This window comes from Puma concolor, chromosome F2 (assembly GCF_028749965.1).
Source record: "Puma concolor isolate L17-30 chromosome F2, mPumCon1.1.hap2, whole genome shotgun sequence".
Taxonomy (NCBI): domain Eukaryota; kingdom Metazoa; phylum Chordata; class Mammalia; order Carnivora; family Felidae; genus Puma; species Puma concolor.
In genome coordinates, this window is record NC_141684.1 from 76,057,456 (window position 1) to 76,080,472 (window position 23,017).

At 41.7% G+C, this 23,017-nt stretch overlaps 1 protein-coding gene across 5 annotated transcripts in view; it reads left to right on the forward strand.

Annotated features, from left to right (window-relative positions):
• Positions 1-23,017, forward strand: part of TMEM68 (transmembrane protein 68) — a 61,834-nt gene that overhangs the window by 37,252 nt on the left and 1,565 nt on the right. For 4 of the 5 annotated variants that reach the window (XR_015246634.1, XM_086695210.1, XM_086695211.1 and 1 more), the window contains one exon: positions 5,208-6,551. The exons of the other annotated variant lie outside the window; for it this stretch is intronic. Coding sequence is in view for 3 of the 4 variants with exons in the window: in XM_086695210.1 (XP_086551336.1) it covers positions 5,208-5,324 (117 nt within the window). In the remaining variant the exon portion in view is untranslated. Of the gene's footprint in view, positions 1-5,207; positions 6,552-23,017 lie in introns of those variants that run through there. 5 annotated transcript variants of the gene reach the window in all.

A 23,017-nucleotide genomic window follows, 5' to 3' on the forward strand; every position in this document is an offset into this window, starting at 1 on the left:
CAGTTGAAACAACGATAATGTTACATTAGATGAGACCGTTCAAATCAAGCAGCTGACATGTAGGAAGTTTCACAAAGGTTAACAGTAAAGAAACATTATGCGGCCTTGTCTTTGCTTACGTGTCTCTGAACTTCATTCTTAGAAAACTTACCTCTGGGGCGCCTGGGTGGCTCCGTCGGTTAAGCGTCCGACTTCAGCTCAGGTCGTGATCTCACAGTTCGTGGGTTCGAGCCCCACGTCGGGCTCTGTGCTGACAGCTCGGAGCCTGGAGCCTGCTTCGGATGCTGCGTCTCCTTCTCTCTCTGCCCCTCCCCTTTCTCTCAAAAATAAATAAACGTTAAAAAAAAATTAAAACACAGAAAACTTACCTTCAGTTACGCTGCGGGCTCATTAAATATACTCAGCACTTACTACCCTCCTTCATCCTGAAGACAAAGCTCCGTGACACTGGCTTTTAGAGTCAGCACATGCTGTCCGTGCGACATGACTCTTGTCTCATCCCGCGGCGATGCCTTACTGATGAGGCTCTGGGAGCCTGACGCCAGGGTGAGGCCTTACCCAGTGACATTGCTTCTGCCCATGTGCACTTTATCGTTAACACATTTCTGTGGTGCCCCCGACCTATGTGTTCTCCTGTAGGATATGTGAATTCTGTTTTGTTCTTTTACAACTTTTTCCTCCCTATGTATTCAGATTTAAGTGGCTCAGAGCCAGTTAGGAGCCCCTTTTACAAATACCATGTATTTTTATGCACAAAATAGAAGGTAACAGAAAAAGAGCAGGAAAAGCCTGGCGTGGAAGATTAGGGACCTGGGTTATGATCGTCACCCGTATTACTCATCACCAATCCTACCACTAGGCAGCAGCATCACTGTAGAGAAATACGTTCTTCCCCAGACCCCGATTTCCTTATTTGTAGAGCAGAGAAATTGAACTAAATGCTGTTCGGCATTTCTTTTAGGTCTCAAATTAAGTGAACCCTGTTCCCTTATTTTCCTCAGTTAAGGAAAGTATATTCTGATAGTTAAACTCCAGTGCCTTGATTTTTCATATGAGAGCAGGATTTACTCACATTCGTGTCACTGGTAGGGTTAGGTATTTTATATAGTAAAACAGATAAATATAGTAAAAACATACCAGTTTAAGTAAGGAAGAAAAGGCCTTTCTGAATCATCGAAATACCTCAGTTATCATCTCCAGTTACTTTATGCACTTTATTTTCAGTGCCTAAAGTAACAAGTAGTCTACCAAGGCATCGTAGAATTTCTTGGGGGAATTTACTTAAGTACATAGTTGCTGTATTCATATTTTGGATTGTAAGTTGTCATTGAACTAAAGTATACTGGAAATAAAGAACACTTAAAATTTTCCTTTTGTAATACATTGTCATGATTTTCCAGTTTTCATTGTTAATAATATAAGCATAAACTATAGGGTAATCATCCCTGAATCATCACAAATTCAAAGTTACTAGCATCCAAATTAATGTAGAAATGAAACCTCATTTAAAAAATGGGTGATAGATTGTTCCGGCATTTGATTGCGGAGAACCATTTTGTAAGCACTGTCTAAATCTAAATTAAAATATACTATGCTAATGCTGAAGAGGGCACTTGGGATATTTCCCGAAAGTTCTCTCAGTCTTAATCTCTCTATTGTTCTGTTTCTGTGTTTACAGTGTCTGTTTCTGTCTGTCTCTTTAACTCTCTCTCTCTAGTCTCTTGCGCACATCCACACATAGAAATAAATATGGGTTTATTTATATCTACACGCATATATCGTATACATGTGTCATAAAGGTTTAAAGAAGACGGAGGGAAGTGGATAATGTGAGTGGTATTTGGGAGGTAAAAATAAATGGATGGATTGGCTATTGGGAGTGAGAAGCAAGAGTTGTGAAGGATGGCTTCTAGGTTTGGGCTTACTTGGCTAGGTTTATGGTAGTGTCGTTTGCTGAAACAGGGAAGGAACTAAGGGAAGGACAAAGTATGAGGTGCCTTTCAAACACTCAAGACCATTCCTGTCTGAAGCTGAGCGGGCTGGAGGTAAATGTTTGGGAGTCATCAGCAAATGAAAGGTAATTAAAGTTGTGGAAAGGGGAAAGATTACTGAACCTTTGAAGAATAAGTCAGTGGCAGATTTGGGGACTATAAATCTGCAAGGAAGATTGAAAAGGAGCAGCCTGAAAGTTAGAAGAAAACCTAGGTTTTCCTCCACTATGAGAATTCCAGAAGCAAGATCAGGGGAGATTGAGAGGTCAAGTGAGATTAAAAGAATGTCGCTGACTGGAGCACCGTGGTGGCTCAGTCAGTTAAGCATCCGACTCTTTTTTGGCTCCGGCCGGCCGTGATCTCACCTGAGTCGGGCTCCGCACTGACAGTGCAGAGCCTGCTTGGGATTCTCGCGCTCTCCCGCTCTCTCTCTGCCCCTTCCCCCCACTGGCACGCACACTCACACTCTCTCGAAATAAATAAATAAACTTAAAAAAAAAATGTCATCGGGTTTGGTGACAGAAGAGTATCATTGGTGATTTTGCAAGAGTTGTATTTTCTTAATGCATTGGCCCGATATTTCTCCACCCCAAACCCTTCCTTGACGCTTCAGTTCATATTAAACAAAGTCTCTACTTTCTCACTTGGTGTTTGACAGCCTCATGATTTAATTGAATTACAATTTTAGAGCCTTCTACCACCCGGCTTCAGAACACATACCTGGAAGTCCAGCCAAGCTCCCTAACCCACCTGTCCTTAGCCGGTTGTTTTCCTGTGGTCTGTTGCTTCCTGCTCTTGTCTCCACTGTCACTGAAATCTCACTGGTCCTTGGAGACCCAGGCCAAACAGTACCTTGTTCGTGTGTCCTTCCCTGTCACTGCCCAGCAAATAAACGGGCTGTCGTCTGAACTTCTAGATACTTTCTTTTCACATCTCAGGTGGTAGATACAGCTTACAAATGATCTTTGTTGTTGTTTTTTTTTTTTAATCTTTTTTTTTTTTTTTAAATGTTTTATTTTTGAGAAACAGAGAGTGTGAGTGGGGCAGGTCAGACAGAGAGGGAGACACAGAATTCGAAGCAGGCTCCAGGCTCTGAGCTGTCAGCACAGAACCCGAGGAGGGGCTTGAACCCACCAACTGTGAGCTCATGACCTGAGCCGAAGTCGGACACTTAACTGACTGAGCCACCCAGGCACCCCCAAATGATCTAAGGTTTTTATTACTTTGTACTTGACCCACTTACTAAGTTACAAGCTTGAGGTTAGAGACTTGTTTCACTAATGTGATAGCTTCCAAAGCATCTACTGTTTTCTAAATAAATGAATAAATTTTAAAGAACATACTTCACAAGAGACAACCTTTATTAGTTACTTTTAGTCACTGCCAAGTACCTGAAGACATGGTTGAAATTTCATTTAACCCTTATAATAAGTGTATGAAACAGTTCTCCTTTTACAGATATGCAAACTTGTGGTTCAGAAGCATATTTTTTAAAATTTTTTTTTTCAACGTTTTATTTATTTTTGGGACAGAGAGAGACAGAGCATGAACGGGGGAGGGGCAGAGAGAGAGGGAGACACAGAATCGGAAACAGGCTCCAGGCTCCGAGCCATCAGCCCAGAGCCCGACGCGGGGCTCGAACTCACGGACCGCGAGATCGTGACCTGGCTGAAGTCGGACGCTTAACCGACTGCGCCACCCAGGCGCCCCCAGAAGCATATTTTTAAAATACATCTTTGGGGGGACGCCTGGGTGGCTATGTCAGTTAAGCGTCCAACTTCGGCTCAGGTCATGATCTCACGGTTTGTGGGTTCGAGCCCCGCGTCGGGCTCTGGGCTGATGGCTCAGAGCCTGGAGCCTGCTTCGGATTCTGTGTCTCCCTCTCTCTCTGCCCCTCATGCTCATGCTGCTCATGCTCTGTCTTTCTCACTCTCAAAAATAAATAGACATTAAAAAAAAAATTTTAAATACATCTTTGGGCTAGAGCTTCTTAATTATATTTAAAGGAGCTGAAGCTCAGACTCTTAACTCTAGAGAACAAACTGATGGTTACCAAAAGGGAGCTGGGTTGGGGGGGAACAGGTGAAACTGGTGATGGGGATTAAGGAGGGCGCTTGTGATGATGAACAGCAGCGTGTAATGTATGGAAGTGGTGAATCACTATATTGTACACCTGAAACTAATATTCCACTGTATGTTAACTGGAATTAAAAAGAAAACCTTTTGGGGCGCCTGGGTGGCGCAGTCGGTTAAGCGTCCGACTTCAGCCAGGTCACGATCTCGCGATCCGTGAGTTCGAGCCCCGCGTCAGGCTCTGGGCTGATGGCTCAGAGCCTGGAGCCTGTTTCCGATTCTGTGTCTCCCTCTCTCTCTGCCCCTCCCCCGTTCATGCTCTGTCTCTCTCTGTCCCAAAAATAAATAAATGTTGAAAAAAAATTTAAAAAAAAAAAAAAAGAAAACCTTTTTTACAAAAATAAAAGGGATGAAGGTCCAAGATTTATAAAAAGAAGGCTTATTAAAAGGTTGCCATCTAAAATAATGTACGTGTGTACATGCATGCATGATGTGCACACAGATTTTTTTTAGATAGCCACAAAGTGATATAAAAGAAAAGATTATTGAAATTTGTCATGAATTTAATGGGAAGCAAATCGTTTTAGGAGACACCTTGTTATATCCTAATTGGCTTTTCCATTGCTGTGACTTAAAGTCCTCAAACTGTCTAGAAATTGAGGCAGTGAACTAAAAGTGTATCAGCTCATTCATAGTTCTCACTTTTTCCTCTTGCGTTGCCTGATGTAATTGTATGTGATGAAAGAAACGTGCACACAGATTTATTCATGGATAGGAAGGAGTAAAACTTCCTTCCCCATCTGCCCACTAGAAAAATGTCCTACGACTTTTGTCGTTTCTCTTAGTGTTTATTGTATGCAAAACATTGCTGTGCTCAGTGTTGGAGAAAGACGAAGCTGTGTCTTAAGGAGCTTACAGTGTGGTATAGAAAATAGCCGTGTAACATTAACTGTGCTTCCAGCCTGGCAAGTGTGAGAACCACACGACGGGTGTGCTGAGAAGGAAAGCATTAATTTTGGGGAGAAAGGGATGCTCAATTAGGGAGGGCTTTTTGCAAGTAGTAGTATATTAAAATCTTTACAAAATGAATGATCTATTTTGAGAACTAAAAGAATAATGGCTTTTCTTTTGTTTTCTTAATAGACAAAGAATGCTGTTCAAGCTTTGATTGATAAGCACCAAAGAATACCAGGAAACATTATGAGTGCTTTGTTAGAACGTTTTCATAAAAAACAAAAGATCAACTCGAAGACGATTTAATACATTTATATTAGTATGTTTGTGTCTCTAGTACTGTCTTCTAAATTTTGTAGGTTCTATAATTAGTATTTTTTTTAAAAAATGTTAATAAGCATCTTTTGCTGAACTTGTTTGTTTAAAATTGTATCGATTTTGCTGTTGCAATCAATTGTGTCAAAATTAAGCAGTAACTCATTACCTGCCTGATAATTCAGAGAATGATGTTTCTTTTTATAAATTCCTGACAATGTATGATAAATGTATAGATTTTAAAAACTAGGTTTATTAATAACAGCAATTTAGGCTAAACACACATTCCCAAATAACGCGTCTAATTTCTGTATCTGTTGCATTGGGCTAATTTTGCAAGATGGTGGAATTCAGTACAGACACTTTAAATTGGAGAAGAAATACTCCTTTATCTGCCCTTCATTCTTTTCCTGACCTTGGGCAAATCACGTAATGTTCTTGTGCCTCAGCAATTCACTTTTTAAAAACATAATAATGCTATGTTGAGGAGTGTTGTTTTAAATTCTTTATATTTGCTGTGACTGAGAACTGTAGAACTGAAATTATAAATGAATTAAACAATACCAAGAATTTTTAGAAGCTTATGTATATATTTGATCCCTAGGATCTTTAAATGATTCCTTTAGGTATGATGTCAAGTTGCCAAGCACAATGGAAGAGGTATACTGTTTTCCAAATTGAATAAAAAAGAAATTCAGAGAAATAAAATTTCTAATAATTATTCCTATTTAGTGTTATTTTTTAACAAGAATCTGTGGACAGACGATAGAGGGTGTACCGTGCTGTAACATGGCGTTTAATAGTGGCAGGTGGGAATCGCGGTTGTGTTCCGCGTTTCATGTAAGGGGCTGATTCTGTAAAACCAGAGCAAGAAAGCTCCACTCTTACTCGGTACCATGGCTTATTCAGTGTGATTTTGCAGTCAGTCACGTGGTGTATTATTGTTCCATAAGAGTATACTTGAATGATGAATTTATGTGAACACAAAGCTTTCTGAAAAATTAATGGCTTTCAATTTGTTGTCTCCTTGAAATCTGAATTTTAGAAGTATTTAAACAGAAGAGTACCAGAAATCAAATGCAGTATCTCCCGCTCCCTTTTTTAGATACTAAATTACCTGGATTTTTGTATAGATTTTTGTATAACAAGTATATATGTATGATATGTGTGATGTATATAAAAGTAAGCGACATAAAATAAACGTAAAGCTGAATTACAGTTCATTTTCTTGTGAAATTACATATGCGACATTTTCTTATTTTAAAGTAATTTTTTTGTTTTACTGTTCATACATTTTTCACCCACAATCCTATGTTGACAATCATCTATGTCAGCCACAATGAGTAAACCTTACTTTCTAGTGTAAGAAATATATTTTAATTTCAGTTCCAATGAAAAGAGTCAGTTAATGATTATTTGCAGCTTTTTTTCCCTCTGGCAGTGAGCAGTGTTTGTTTGAAAATCGATAAGTATTTCCAGAATGAATGAATAAATGATTATAAAACAAATGAGAATAATATTTCGGGGCCACCATTGGGTTTTAAAAATGGAGGAAAGAACGATATTCATTGCTACTGTAGCAAAAGCTATTATTGTTTATACTATTTAAGTTTTACTACTTCAAGCCATGTTCTCTACCCGGAAGCTGTCCTGTCTTGCTCAGGACAAGATCTTTATCTTTGCTGTTTGAATTTAGATGCCATTTAGAAGAATGAGGGGATAGGAGTGAGTACAGAAACACAAATAATAATGGAAAGGGGGTGTTGTTCACTCTTTGAAGGGAGTTTTTCATAAGCCTGATGAAAGCTAGGAACTCTCCAGAAGCAGGAACACGGCATACTTCTATGGGAGATTTTTCATATCCATTTTAAAAAAACTTAGAAACAATATCAAATTTACAGAAAAGTTGCAATAGTAGCACATAGTACTCCCACATACTCTTCACCCAGATTGGCCAATTGTTACGTTACATTGGTTTTATTCTCTTCACCCACTCCTCCTCCTATCTCTCTCCCCCATCCCATGTATATATTGTATAGATATTATATATATTATATATCTATATAGGTAGATGTTTTCTTTCTTTCAATTTTTTCTTCTCGATTATAAGTCTGTCCATTTATAGCATCATAGAGCAATGACTAGAAATTTATCATTGATATCTGGTATTATCTGATCTGAAGACTGGATTCACATTTCACCAGTTGTCTCCATATTCTTTATATCAGTTTCTCTTCTGGATGCATGGTTCATAGCAGGGTCACGTATTGCATTTAGTTTTACTATCTCTTGAGTTGCCTTTAGTCTGGAATGATTCCCCAGCCCTCCTTGGTCTCTGACGATACTGACATTTTTGGAGAAGACAGACTGTTTGCTTTGTAGATACCCTTTACTCTGTTTTTCTCTGATATTTTTGTCATGATTTGAATCAGGTTATGCATTATTCCAGAAATACTACATAAATGATGCTGTGCTTTTTCAAGCGTTTCACATCACGAGGCACATAATGTCAGTTTGGTTCATTAGCGATGGTAGTAACTTTGATCACTTGGTTAAAATGGCACCCACCAGGTTTCTTCCCTGTAAAATTTTCCTTCGTATCGAGTTTATGGAGAGATACTTTGAGACCATGTAAATATATGTGTCTCATCAAACTTTCACCCACCGATTTTGGCATTCTTGAATTGACTCTTTCCTGAAGTACTACTGTGAGGTTTTCAAAAGTGTGATCTTCTAACTATTATTCTACATTTGTTAGTTGGCATTCTACTCTTATAGAATTTTCCAGTTTCTGCTCTCCCCACAGACTTGATATTATCACTGTGGACTCTGAGATTCGTATTCTGTTTAAAGGATTCTACATATACTTCTAAGTGATTTAAATATGAGACCCTCTGAAGTTTATAGCATTAGGAACCTTTGAAATAATAGATGTTTACAAGGGTAAGAGATATGTTTTTGTATTTGTATATGATTACTGTTTTTAAAATATATTTTTGTTACCTTTTTTGGAAAAATGTATGTAACAGAATTTGTCATTTTAGCCCATTTTAAGTGTACAATTCATTCACCTTAAACACATTTACAATATTGTGGAATCATCACTACCGTTCATTTCCAGAACGATTTCATCATCCCACACGGAAATTCTGTATCCATTAAATAATAACTCTCCATTCCCTGCTTTGCTCAGCCCTTGGTAACATCTGTTCTTTCTGTCTCTCTGAATTTGCCTAATCTAGGTAGCTTCTATACGTGGAATCACAATATTCACCCTTTTGTGTCTGGCTTATTTCACTTAGCAAAATCAGTTGAGGTCTTTTCTGCCACCAGATGATGTAGTTCCAATGCCAGTTCTTTCATCTCTGGCATCAGCTGGATTTCCTACAACTCCATTCAATTCTGACACTATTGGAGTTAACATAGACCCTCCAAGGTAAGGGCTCGGTCTCGTAAGACTGGCCCCACTTCAGATGCCAGCAGCAAATAGGGCCTCCAGGCTACCCCCACTTCTGCCTGGCCTACTACAAATTTGGAGGTTTCCATGACCTCCTCCCCTTCCATTCCCCCTCCTCAGGTTGGGTTAATTAGTAGAACAACTCATAGAACTTAGGAAAATGCCATACTTATTATTTTATTATAAAGGATACGATTCAGGAACCACCGAATGGGAGATGGCAAGGTATGGGAGTGGGGGGGGGGGCGGGGTTGTCAGAGCCTCCATGTTCTCCCTGGGTGCCCCCCTTGATAGCATATGATCTGTTCACCAGCCCGGAAGCTCCCCCAAGCCTCATCATGGCATCATTCATTGACTTGTTGGCCACTGGTTGGCCTCTCACCTCCCTAGAGGTTGGGGACGGGACTGAAAGTTCTAAGCCTCTAATCACATAGTTTTTCTGGTAACTAGCCTCATCCCGAAGCTATCTAGCCTTCCCTCATCACACCCAACTAGGAGTCAGCATAAAACAGTTATTCTATCACTCAGAAAATTACCAGGATTTTAGGAACTCAGTGCCAGGAGCTAGGAACAAAGACCAAATTTGTGTGTGTGTGTGTGTGTGTGTGTGTGTGTGTGTGCAAAATCTAGCTATCTATATATATATGATAGATGTGTAAATATATATTTACACATATATATTACTACACCACAGTGTTTTCAGGGTTCATATAGATGTATCAAGGTTTCACTCCTTTTTGTGGCTTAAAAATATTCCATTGTATGTATATAGCACATTTTGTTTATGCAAAGTAGTGTTGTTTCTACCCTTTGGCTACTGTGAATAGTGTTGCTATGAACATTGCTGTACAAGTAAGTTTCTGTTTGGTTCCCTGCTTTCAGTTTTTTTGTTATGTATACCTAGGAGTGGAGTTGCTGGATCATGTTGTAATTCTATGTTTCACTTTTTGAGGAGCCACCAAACTGATTACCACAGAGACTACCATTTTAAATTCCCAATAGCAATGCACCAGGATGCCTTTTTCTCCATATTCTCGCCAACACTTGTTGTTTTCAGTTTTTTCACTTATTTTCGGTAAGTGGTATCTTACTGTGGTTTTGATTTGCATTTCCCTAATGACATGATTTTGAACATTTGTTCATGTGCTTATTGGCCATTTGCATTTCTTTGGAGAAATGTCTATTCAAGTCCTGTTGTTTTTAGAGTTCTTTATATTCTGGATATTAATCCCTTATCAGTTATATGATTTGCAAATATTTGATCCCATTCTCTGTGTTGTGTCTTTACTCTCTTGATACGATCCTTTGTCGAACAAAAGTTTTTAATTTTGTTGAGATCTAATTTATTTTTTCTTTTGTTGCTTGTGCTTTTGGTGTCGTGTCCAAGAAGTCACTGCCAAATCCAATATGAAGCTTTCCCCCTTTCTTGTAAGAGTTTTATAATTTTAGTTTTTAAGTTTAGATCTTTGATCCATTTTAAATTAGTTTTTGTGTCTGGTATAAACGTTATACTTTTGCATGTGGAAGTCCAGTTTCCCTGAACCGTTGGTTGAAAAGACTGTCCTTTCCATTGTGTGGTCTTGGCACCCTTCTCAAAAATCAAATGGTCATATATGCAAGCATTTATTTCCGGACTCTGTTCTGTTCCATTGTTCTGTATGTCTGTCCATTTGCCATATCACTGTTTTGGTTACTGCAACTTTGTGGTAAGTTTTGAAATCTACAAGTATGAGCTCTCTTTGTTCTTTTTAAAGATTGTTTTCATTATTTGGAGTCCCTTGAGATTCCATATGAACTTTAGGATGGGTTTTCCTATTTATGAACAAAAACTTGGGATTTTGATAAAGATTGTATTCAATCTGTAGATTGCTTTGGATAGTATTGTCATCTTCACAGTATTAGAACAGGAGATATTTTCCATTTATTTATATCATCTTAGATTTCTCTGAGCAATGTTTTATAATTTTGCATTTTGTTCTGTTTTAAACAGTTGCTTTCATAATTTACTTTTCAATTACTCATTGTTAATGTATAGAAATACAAGTGACTTGTGTGTTAATTTTGTTTCATCATCTTTGCTGAATTCATATATATTTTTTAAATGTTTTATTTATTTTTGAGAGAGAGCACAAGCAGGGGAGAGACAGAGAGAGGGGAACAGAGGATCCAAAAGAGGCTCTGCGCTGACAGCAGCGAGCCCGATGCGGGGCTCAGACTCACAAACGGTGAGATCATGACCTGAGCCAAAGTCCAGTGCTCAGCCGAGCCACCTAGGCACCCCATGCTGAATTCATATATTATCCCTAACAGGGTTTTTTTTTGTGGAATCTTAGAGTTTCCTGTATATAAATTCATGTCATCTGCAAACAGATAATTTTACATCCGCCTTCCCAATTTGACTTTCATTTATTTCTTTTTCTTGCCTAATTGCTCTGGTTAGAACCTTTGACAATATGCTGACTAGAAATGGTGAAAGTATGCATTTTTGTCTTTATATGATTATTTTTCATGTTCAAAGATGAAAGAATAGATGTGGATCTTAGTATCTCTTCCATGTTGTGTGTTGACTTCTAAACATCAGGCTGGTTTGTGGTATGAGGGTTATTTTGAATTCTAGGTGGCTTTATGGTATTGTTTTAGATCATAATTCAACATCTATGAAACATTTTTTTTTTTCTGTCTTGGTCATCCCATTTAATTTCCCCCACTTGTCCTGTTCTTACCTCTTCTTTAATATGTGCCATCACCCAGCAGTATTGAAAGCCAAGTACTCATGATTCACTCAAAATCTTTAAACCCTACATTTAACATTATTTCCCTATTTCAGTCTGTTGTTTTATAGGTAAAAGAACGCATTCATCAACTGGTAGGCAAAATCAAATTCCCAGCAGGAACTCTCACTTTTAAAGGTAGGCTTGGGGGCACCTGGGTGGCTCAGTCAGTTAAGTGTCCAACTCTTGATGTCAGTTCAGGTCATGATCTCAAGGTTGTGGGATCAAGCTCCACATTGGGCTCCACGCTGGGTAGAGCAAATATGTTTACAGCTCAGCCATACAGTGTACCATGTTGAAATGCAACATCTGGAGTTGATACCATGGTCCCAATATGACCAGAAGTGAGTACGATAAGACTGTTTCTTCTTTTAACCTCGTCACTCTCAACAATGAGTTCCAGATTCACCATCTGATCCTTTTGGCTCATACTGAATTTATGATCAGTACAAAAATCACAGCTTTTTTTTTTTTCACAAGAACTGTTTTAAAGCCACAGATTGTGTGCAAAAGGAGGGTGAGATGAAAATGTCCTTCTCTGAACGAGACATTGTTGACCGTCTACCCAGGATCCATTATTTCCTTCCTTTCTTCTTCTGAAAAGAATCCTGACTTTGTTCAGGTATCCTTCCCTCCTCCAGGAAGTTTGTGTATCTCAGGGGATGCTGTCTCCACTTGCAATTCCAAGGATGGCCCAGTTTGTCTAAGAATAATCTCATGTCCTTGATCTGTTAATAATTTTGACCTGGGAGATGGAAGTAGGAGTGAGCCCAGGGCCTTTGGGGAAATTCTTTTTCGTTTTTCTGGGTGAGCTCCCGGAAGTGACCTTTTCTCTCTTTGTTTGGATTTATTGCACACGGATGTGAGTCCTGGATCTGCTGTGAGCTTGTGACTTTCAGCCTGTGAAGAAGCCAACTTCACTGGAGGCCAAGTAGAAAGATTTGCCATTAGATTAAGTCAACCCCCAAAGCCATTCTACCCCTGAACTTCTACTTACGTGAACCAATTACTTTCTCTCGTGTGTAAATCTGCTTAAATTGAATTTTTTATTACTCGCGACTTCCATATCCTGGCGGATATGGGGATCAAATGATATAGCGTGTGATTGGTTATAGGCTAGCTTCTTCTCTAACAATGGGGAGTACCATGGTGTGATGGTCACATGTAAGGGCTGTGTGTTTCAAGTTCCTCAGTACCTTGGGCCTTCCTCCTCCCAGTTAGATGACCTGGCAGGGAATTATTTACCCTCCCAAACCAAAGTTCACCTCTGTGAAAAGTAAGAGTAATACAAGCTCCTGTCTTACAGGTTCGCTGAGAGGATTAGTGGAAATCATTTCTGTAAGGCGTTTAGTACTTTGTGGCATCTGGTTGCATGATTATAAAGCACAAAGTGTAAGTAAGGCCTGGCTCATGATAGCTGCTTGGTACTCAGTAAATATTTGCCATTATTATTTACTTTCCTGGTATGTATGTGCGTATATGTGCAGTTTAACTGTTGGACCTTTGTTAAATGCTTCATATGTATGCCTGTTAAATATTATATTCTCTCTTTTACCCTATCATTCCAAGTTGTAATGATCTCTCTGACTCTATTGGCAACATACTGACATCTCTCGCTTTCTTTCGTTAGGCCTTTTAATTCTCCCCCTAAGTGTTGTCTAGATACGGGGAAAACAGTATCTCAGAGAAGTGAACTAACTTGCCAGCAGACTGCTGATGTGTCTACCGAAGGCCTTGACTTTTCCTCAACTACCGTTGCCGCCTCCGGCCTCAGCCCTGCCCGTGGTCCAGGAGGGCTAGAGACGATCTTGCTCCGGGCTGTGGAGACCCAGCATCAGGCCGAGGCTCGTGGGTCCTGTGGTGCATCGCCATCCTCCTACAGGACAGACGTGCTTTTCCTCCGGCTGCTAAAGACAGCTGCGTGTCTCCCTTGGCATTGCCCTCTGCTGAAAGGGCTGCAGCGTCACCCGAGGGCACGCCCCTCCCCAACGGTAGCTCACCGCCAGTGACGAATCCAAGGGTGGGGAGTAACATAGGCCTCGTCCCTGTCTCAATTCATCCTGTCTCTCAAGGGCCGCCCCAGCTCCAGACCTCCCCTGTGGAGTTGGCCCTCACGGTCCAGAGACCGTAGCCCTCTGCGTGCTAACATCCATCTCAGAAACCAACTGCCCAGCTTCTCTGGCTCTGTGCATATACTCTAGTTCCAGCTCTGACCAGGTTCCTCAGACCCTAGTTCTGATCATGGACATCTCAACCCTGATATATATATATATATTTGTGTGTGTGTGTGTCAGTTCTTATCTTCAACCCCTGGCACCTGTGGGTCTTATGCCCACCCATCCGCTGGAGCCCTGAATGTTGCCTGCCTCTATAGGTTCCTGGATTTAATATATGGTTCTCCCAGATCTCTTGTTACATTAACTTTCTCCAAAAAAGAATCAAAATCAGGGTTGTATGACTTGTTTTTAGCAAGTCAACACTGGTGTTAGCCGTTTATCTCTTTTTTTTCTAAGTGCTTATGAGCCACCTGCTTCATCAGCAGAGCTAGAATTATCTTAAGCAGGGTGTCTGTGAGTTAAAACGATGCACATCGCTTTCAGTATCGTCATTTTCTTTCTTTATGGGGCCGGTGTTCTCAGAATCCACCTCTGCCCCTTCTTGAAAATTAAGACATTCATTCAAGGTCCCCCGGAAAATTTTGGTCTCTGTACTACTGTCTAAAATTCCTTGGCTGTTCGTAATTATAAATTCTAATTCATCTGGCCCTGGAGATTTGAAAAATCAAAAGCAATTAGAAATTACCATGTTTTGACCAATGTATTTTAAGCATCAATTCTTTTAAGAAAGCTTATCTATACTTCTCTAGTTTTAAGGTATTTTTTTTTAATTTTTTTTTTTAAATTTGTGAGAGAGCATGAGCAGGGAAGGGGCAGAGAGAGAGAGAGAGGGAGACACAGAATCTGATGCAGGCTCCAGGCTCTGAGCTGTCAGCACGGAGCCCGATGTGGGGCTCGATCCCACAAGCCACAAGATCATGACCTGAGCCAAAGTCAGTCGCCCAACCGACAGAGCCACCCAGGCACCTCTAAGGTATTTTCTGATGAAGAAAACCAAATCTAAGTTAAAAGTGAGTGGTTTTGCTGTGCTATTAAATGTTTTTATTACCTAACATTCTGTTAGGAAACAGTTTAATACTCACTTCCTGGTTACCTGCCATTTACTAAACCCTTTACAGACATGACTTCATTCTACCAATCCTATGAGGTAGAAATCATGATCCCTTATTACAAAATATACGAAATTGTCCCGTTTCTACCGAGAAATAGAAACGTAGGCCCCAGAGATGAAGAAACTTGCCCGTGGTGGTCATGTCACGGTTGGGAACAGAGGGGAGAATCCCGCCCCCGCTCTCCCTGTCTGTCTCAGAGCTTGCCCCTTTCCTCTTCCACATACTGTTCCTCACTGGGCCCCAGCCCCACACATGGGTCTGTCCTTCTCTTCGTGCTATTTAAAAGGCTCTCTCATTGTCTGTGATGGTTAATTGTGTGTGTGTCAACTTGACTGGGCCTCAAGGTTGCCCAGATATTTGGCAACGTTATTCTGGGTGTGTCTGGACGAGATTAATGTTGGAAATGGTAGACCGAATAGAGCAGATGGCCTTCCCTAATGTGAGTGGGTCTTACCCAATTTGTTGGAGGCCTGAATAGGAAGAATGGAAGGTGAGGGAAGCAAGAATTAGCTCTGTCTGCCTGTTTTTGTGCTGGGCCAAAGGTCTTCTGCCATAGGACTGAAACTTAACACCACACACTGGCTTTCCTGGTTCTCCAGCTGGCTGATGGCAGATCATGGGGTTTCCCACCCTCCATAATCATCAGAACCAATTTCTAATAATAAATCTCCTTCTATACACCTACATCTCCTGTTGGTTCTGTCTCTGGAGAACCCTAATATATTATTCTCATTTGCTGCTTCTGCCTGTAATGCCAGTCTAGAGTTTCGGGTCCTGCCATTTTGGAACTTGTACTCGGACATTTGCCATTTCTTCCACCTTTCATAAATATCTATTAAAACTTGAGATTTGATGTGTGCCTTCTATTTCTTTTTCTTTATTTTTATTTTTAACATTTATTTATTTTTGAGAGAGAGAGAGAGACAGAGCATGAGCAGGGGTAGGGGCAGAGAGAGAGAGGGAGACACAGAATCCGAAGCGGGCTCCAGGCTTGAAGCTCTCAGCATGGAGCCCGACACTGGGCTCGAACTCATGAACCGTGAGGTCATGACCTGAGCTGAAGTCAGACGCCCAACCCACTGATCCACCCAGGTGCCCCGTGTGCCTTCTATTTCTTCGTGCATCGCATTGATATTGTGAGGACTTACATTTTTGGTCCCTGCTACTTCTGAAGTCATCTTCCTTTTTTAGAATCTCCAGATACAGAAATGTGGCTATTTTTATACGAAGTCAAGAGTGTCTGTGTTCAGAATTCCTTTGCTTCGCTTTTAAGGCATCATGGCCTTTTACCTTTCCAACCAGTTCTGGTGTCACAACTGAGTTAGGACAAGTTTTCATATTCTTCTCTCTACTGAATGTGGGACGTGCTTAACTTCAAGGCAAGTCAGGATTTATGAACTGCGTTTTGTTTGTTTCTTCTTGGTCAAATGAGATCCTCCGCAAAGGAGATCAAAAAACTTTTGAAATCCTCAAAGTTTTCATATTTTGCTGATTCCTGTCCATTTTGGAAGGGAGGTTTTTTGTTGTTGTTGTTCTCTTCCTTTCCTTGAAACTGCCTGCTCTATAAAATCTCTTTTATTCTCTATTACTTTTGAGCACTTTGTTTTTTTTTAATACTGCAAAGTGTAACTTCTGTGTAAAAAAAAAAAGCTGTAAATGCACAGGAGAAGTATAAAGTCAGGAGCAAATTTTTGACACCACATTTCCTTCAGCTTGTCAAAATGACGTGTTTGTGTTCTACTTTGTACTTAGCTCCTTTAGCGTGAGGGGCAGGAACCATTTCTTTTAAGAAATGTACCCACTCTTAGCATATCTCACACAGATCCTTCAAATAAAGATGGTTGATTGATGGTATTAAATGAAAATGAAAGGTACCCTCTTCCTCAATGATCTGTCTGAGGTAAAACAGGGCCCACCTTGATGAGTGTTTGAGTGACGTTCCTGGTTACCTCGTGCCCTAGTGCCCAGTTCCAGAATGATGATTTGTCACACTATTTTTAGTTCTTGTTTTTGTTTTAATTATTTCCAAATGTGTCTGCAGTTCACTCTTTCTGATGTATACAGTTCTGTGGGCTTTGAAGGCGTCAGTATGTACCGACCGTGAAAATCGAGATGTAGAACTATTGCGTCATCCACCCCCGAATTGCCCCGTGTGCCTTTCTGGAGTCACCCTTCTCCAACTTGCCATCCCTGAAGATTTGCCTTTTCCAGAAAATCATATCAATGGAGTCATACACAATATATAGCATTTGGGGTTTGTCTTCGTTCACTTACCATAATAAGTGGATTCATCCATGGCATTACATGTGTTGCTTTTTCTTGCTGAGCATTATTCCATTGTATGGACGTACCATAATGTGTTTCATCATTCCTGAGCAAAGGGACATTGGGGTTTTTTCAGCTTCTGGCTATTGCAGATAAAGCTGCTATGAATATTTTTGTGCAAGTCTTACACGAACATAGGTTTTCATTTTCCTTGGATAAATACCTAGGAAGGGGATTGCTGCATGTCTTGGTTTCCTGGGATTTCTGTAACAGATAACCACAAACGTGGTGGCTTAAAACAACAGAAATTGATTCTCTCACAGTTCTAAAGGCCAGAAGTCCAAAGTCAAGGTGTCAGCAAAGCCACACAAGGGAAGAGTCGGTTCCTTGCCTCTTCTGGTTTTTGATGGTTGCCAGCTTCCTTGGCTTGTGGCCACATGGCTCCAATCTCCATCGCTATCTTCAAGATGCACGTCTTCTTTGCATGATTGTCTTCAGAGTGTTGGCCTTTAACTCCAGGTGACGAGAAACACATTTAGTCTGCAGACAGCTCTCCTCTGAGGCTTATTGATGGAGTTGAAGATGTATGGGGAATCTAGGTGTCATACCAGGGACATTTTTTTTTTCTTTTTATGAGTGTTTCTTGAGTCTTGCTACTTCCTTCTGGGCACTCTCTCTCTCTCTCTCTCTCTCTCTCTCTCTCTCTCTCTCTCTCTCTCTCTCTCTCCCTCTCCCTCTCTTTGTTCTGAACCACTCAGGGTTCTTGCTTGCAAACAACAGAAACTAATTCTGGTTAACTTAAGCAAAAGAACACTTTTAGTAAGGATATCCGATACTTTGCGTGATCAATGGAACAGCTCCATTTCTGGCCTTCAAAAACACGCAGTCACTGATGGAACCTACTTATGATGCTTTTGCACCTGGGATCCTGCTCTGTGTCCCAGGCGTCTTGTCTCTGCCACTCATGTCAGGAATAATCTCTGCCTCATCAGTTTTATGTTCCCTCTCAAGATTCAAAGTCCTAGGTGGAAGCATCTAATTGGCTAAGTCAGGACCCGATGACCATGCCTTAGCCATGAAGGAATTGGGAAGAAATTACAACTCTCTCTTCACATTAGCCGCCTTCCTGGGAGCATCCTATGCCCAACAGATTTGGTTTTCTTCAAAATAAGAAATGTGTTTAGCTTCTAGGTAGCCAAAACAAAACGAAAATCACAAACGTTTGCTGCAGAAACACACAGTTCCTTTAGTAATTTTTTTTTTTTTTTAGGTTCGCTAGGGATGACTATATTTCTCCTACTTCTAGTCCCACAGAGGATGAGTGTGTCTTATTTTTAACCTCTACTGCTGCTTGTTTTGGAGCCCAGGAGGATGCATAAAGCTTGACCTCCCAGCATTATCTTGACCAAATTTTCTCACACTGACCAGGTATGTTAGCTAATGCCTATCGCTCGGTGAGCCCTTGTTCCTTTTGTTTACTGTATCAGAAATGTCATAACCAAAATTACTTCATAATTTTTAAACACACACACACACACACACACACACACTGGGCCAGTGGCAAAGATATCTTTTAAGCATACCCAGTTAGCATGTGACTCTGTAACAGGTTTGAAACCGTGCCCTCCCTCGTAGACCCACTCGACCACCTCTTTCTTGCCTCTTTGGCTGGCCCACTGCCTGAACCCTGTTGCTCTCCCACTTTTGGGCCTCGTTAAAACTTTACACAGAAGAGTACGGTATCTGCGTTTCTGAGCAGCCTCCAGTGGGCTGGATGATGCTACCTGGGCATGTGGGAGAGGTATCTGCCCTTGAAGTGAATACCAGCAAAGGGGGGGGCGGCGGCAAGTGATGAGTGGAAGTTAGACATGCTCATTCCCCTCCTTTCTCTCTGCCGTGAACTACTCTGAGATGCAGTTCCTCTTAACAACTCTTCTGGAAAATCCTATGTGGTGAATGAATATACTGCAGAGCAGCCTGCTGGTTTTTTGTTGTCACTGAGTGAAAACCAGCTCGAGCGGCAATGCTAACATCTCCCAATACTCTGTGTCACAATTCTTGCTTCTTGCACCTCTTTTTACTTTACCATCACTGTCCTGGCCTTGCTAACCATTAGCATCTTAATCCTTGCCTCTGGCTCTGCCTTCTAGAGGATCTGGGCTAAAGACGCGGGGTTTAAGACAACAGCTCTCAGTGGACTTACCCTGTCCACGACTACCGAGCGTGACTGGTGTAAGGCTCATTTCCATATCCATCCCATTCCGAAAATCCAGGGAAGAAGGAGAGTTTTTCTCTTACTCCTAACAGAGATTCTAAATGATTCCAATCTTCCAGAGCATAATAGTTTTGATGTCATAAATTTATGTTTTTATGTTTATTTATTTCTTTTGAGAGAAACAGCAGGAACAGGTGAAGGGCAGAAAGAGAGAGAGAGAGAGAACCCTAAGCAGGCTCTGCCCTGTCTGTGCAGAGCCCGACATGGGACTGGAACTCACGAACCACAAGATCGTGACCTGAGCTGACATCAGAAGTTGGACACTTAACGGACTGAGCCACCCAGGTGCCCCTGATGGCTAGAAATTTATAAATCTGAGCTGCCATGATTTATAAAGCTATACTTCTGTACAGAAAGGTCAGGGGCAGGGCGAAAGTTGGGGTTTTAGTAATATAAAGCAGATCAAGAACAGTATCAATGACGGTGACCTGGCAGTCCAAGGTGGGCACCAGCAGTGGAGCCCAAGAAGGCTTGTGCTTTTCCAGTCCCCCTCACATTCCTGTTGAGAAACGGAAGCATGTTATCAGACTCACAAGGACTAACCAAAAAAAAAAAAAAAAAGACACCTTCTGTACAATAACCATCTTGAGTCACCTCTCCTCGCATGAACAATAGTTCTGCGTTCTGCTAATGATTTATTATTCCGGCATTTCTTGGTTTATTTCAAAAGCCTAACCTAAAGTACCGAATGAGGAATAATGGATCTCTAGAGAAATCATTTAACTCATTTAACAACAACATTTTACAACAGAATTCATAGGCGCTCCTCACTGAAAGAAATCCATTCTTTTTTTTTTTTTTTCCAACGTTTATTTATTTTTGGGACAGAGAGAGACAGAGCATGAATGGGGGAGGGGCAGAGAGAGAGGGAGACACAGAATCGGAAACAGGCTCCAGGCTCTGAGCCATCAGCCCAGAGCCTGATGCGGGGCTCGAACCCACGGGCGGCGAGATCGTGACCTGGCTGAAGTCGGACGCTTAACCGACTGCGCCACCCAGGCGCCCCTGAAAGAAATCCATTCTTACAAAACGGAGCCTACTGTCGTTCTCCCAGACTTCCATTCCTCTCCTCTCCTCTTGGACTTTCAACCACTGTCACATAAATTAATTAAAGACGAAGCCAGCTTTCCCCGCCCTCTCGTCGTCTCCTTAGTTTGATCTTAGCTGCCTAGGTAGAATATAAACCTCTTCAGGACTGTGACTCTTTCTACTTTCTTTGTGTCCTTCAGGGCATAGGGCAATGCTTGGCCACATAATAGATGCTTCACATCTACCTGCTAATTAAAAACGTGCACAGTGAGTAAATAAGCAATCAATCACTGCAGAATTTGAAACCTCGGTATATGGGTTTTAGGATGCGTTGTCTGCATGTGACAGAACTTCCAGACGTTGGGAATTTATTTCTCTTTCGCTCAAAGGAGATCCACGTCCTGGACCCTTCTGTCATGATCTCCTGCTGCCCCTGAGTCAACTCATAGTCCGTGACGGGGCTCAAGATCCAGGCTCGTCTTGCAGTCCAGGCCATGGAGGGGAGGAGATGGCTTCGTGTAAACTAAGGCATATAATCTGGCGCAGCTCTGACCTGGGTTCAACTGAGCCAGGCGGGAATCAAAGCCCAGTTCTCAAGTCAGGACCCAGATGCTTGGAGGCAGTCAACGTTAACGATCAATAGCCACTGAGAGATGCGGGGTGAGTGACGAGGCAGCCATCAGGGGAAGGGGAACCAGGGAAAGAAAGACCTAACAAAGCAGGCCCTGGAAAGGAGGCCCTGCCCTCGGAGCTGGAGACACCCGATAGGAGGCCAGGCCATGTTAGGCCACTTTTCAAGAATCAGGAAATACACACACAGCAACAGACGGTTTAGAGTCCGGCCCCTCCTTTCTGAGATGATTTTTCACCTTATAGTGGAGGTGTAATGGCCAAATAGAAGTCTCTAGGGAAACTTTTTTTTATTTTTGGTTGGAACAATTTTTCCTGTTTAAATCCTATTTAATAGATTTCTGAACTACAAAAGTAAAGCGTGTTCTTTGTGATGACTGAATTCGTCCAAAGGCATATAAAGAAATTAAAAGGATCCCCCTCATGCCTCCCCCTCTGGGAGCCTCTGAGGTGTGTGTTGTCAGCTTCCTCTTGTGCAATGAACACCTTCCCCTCCTTCCTCATAGATGCCCAGACATATTCAAATGGATGTGCACTAGATGGGAATGTTGTCCTCTGGGGTGTGTGTGTGTGTGTGTGTGTGTGTGTGTGTGTGTGTTGTTTTTGCAAAAATAAAATCCAATTATACACATGGTCTTGAAACCTGCTTTAAAAAGAAAAAAACAGGGGCTCCTGGGGGGCTCAGTCGGTTAAGCGTCCAACTTCAGCTCAGGTGACCATCTCGCAGTTTGTGAGTTCGAGCCCCACGTCGGGCTCTGTGCTGATAGCTCAGAGCCTGGAGGCCGCTTCGGATTCTGTGTCTCCCTCTCTCTCTGCCCCTCACCACTCACTCTCTCTCCTCTCTCTCTCTCAAAAATAAATAAACATTTTTTAAAAACTTAAAAAAAAAAAGCAAAAACATACCTTGAACACCACTCCAAATGAACAGGTATAGACCTAACTCATCCTTTCTGATAGAAGCATAATATTCCACAACAAATACACCCTTTACGTTGTTAAACCATCTTTTTACTGCTGGATATTCGGGAACCCGTGGGATAGTCGCCTATCTATGTTAGAATATCTCCACACCTAAGTTAGTGTTGCAGAACCTGGGAAACATCAACATTCTTCACGTCTCCCTTAGTTGGGGTGCATAGTGGCGTCCAGAATTCCATTGAGGACCTGAGGTGAGAAGATTACCACCAAGCCTTCCGAGGGTAAGTATTCATTATGTGACAGTGCACGACTGTTTAGAAATTGTGAACCGTAAGAACCTCACCAAATCCCGGAAGCAGGATGGCTGGAGTGAGTCTCTCTCCCCAGGGAACGAAGCATTAAGTTAATTAAGATGACAACTGTGGGCTTGGGGTCTGCGTGGAGCTCTGTGTGTCAGTCGGGAGGAGGAAAGGCATCTAAAAGCGATAACCTCCAGGATTGAGGTGAAGCAGAGGCAGTAAAAATTGCTAGTCTTATCGTTTATAACCAGCTAACGAGACCTGTCAAGTGCCATCGTAGCGTTAAGCTCTTCGTCACGGATCCCCCGCAGCGTGGCCTGGGCTCCAGGCATGTCAACCTCCCCTAATGAGACTCATTCATAACTGGCTCCCTTCAGTTCAGCGAGCACCGCCTTACCCAGCAGCTGGACCTTCCCTTGTCATGCCAGGCCCCCTCCCAAGGCCTTGGGGAATCTTCCCTAGCAACCTGACAAGGCTCGCAAGGAGTAATTTTAAATGTGGTACATCCGTGAGGGTCCTGAATTAATAGCAGCAGCCAACACCTGTTGAACACTCCTCACAAGCCAGGTGCCATTCAGAGCTTGAAAATCCATTCGCCACCTCGTAAAGTCGGCCCATTAGGGGAACGGTGTCAATATACCAGGAAAGCATCACGGTATCACTTTAATTTTGGCGTAACAGGTGTCTCTTAGAAGCAAGTGCCTTCAAGGACTTGCCTCTTGCAAGCGAAGGCCTTGACTCTAGGCCGCAAAGCCTGGTTTGTTGGGTGGACTCTTCTGTCCTAGATGCCACTGCCGGGAGCTGGGCCCCA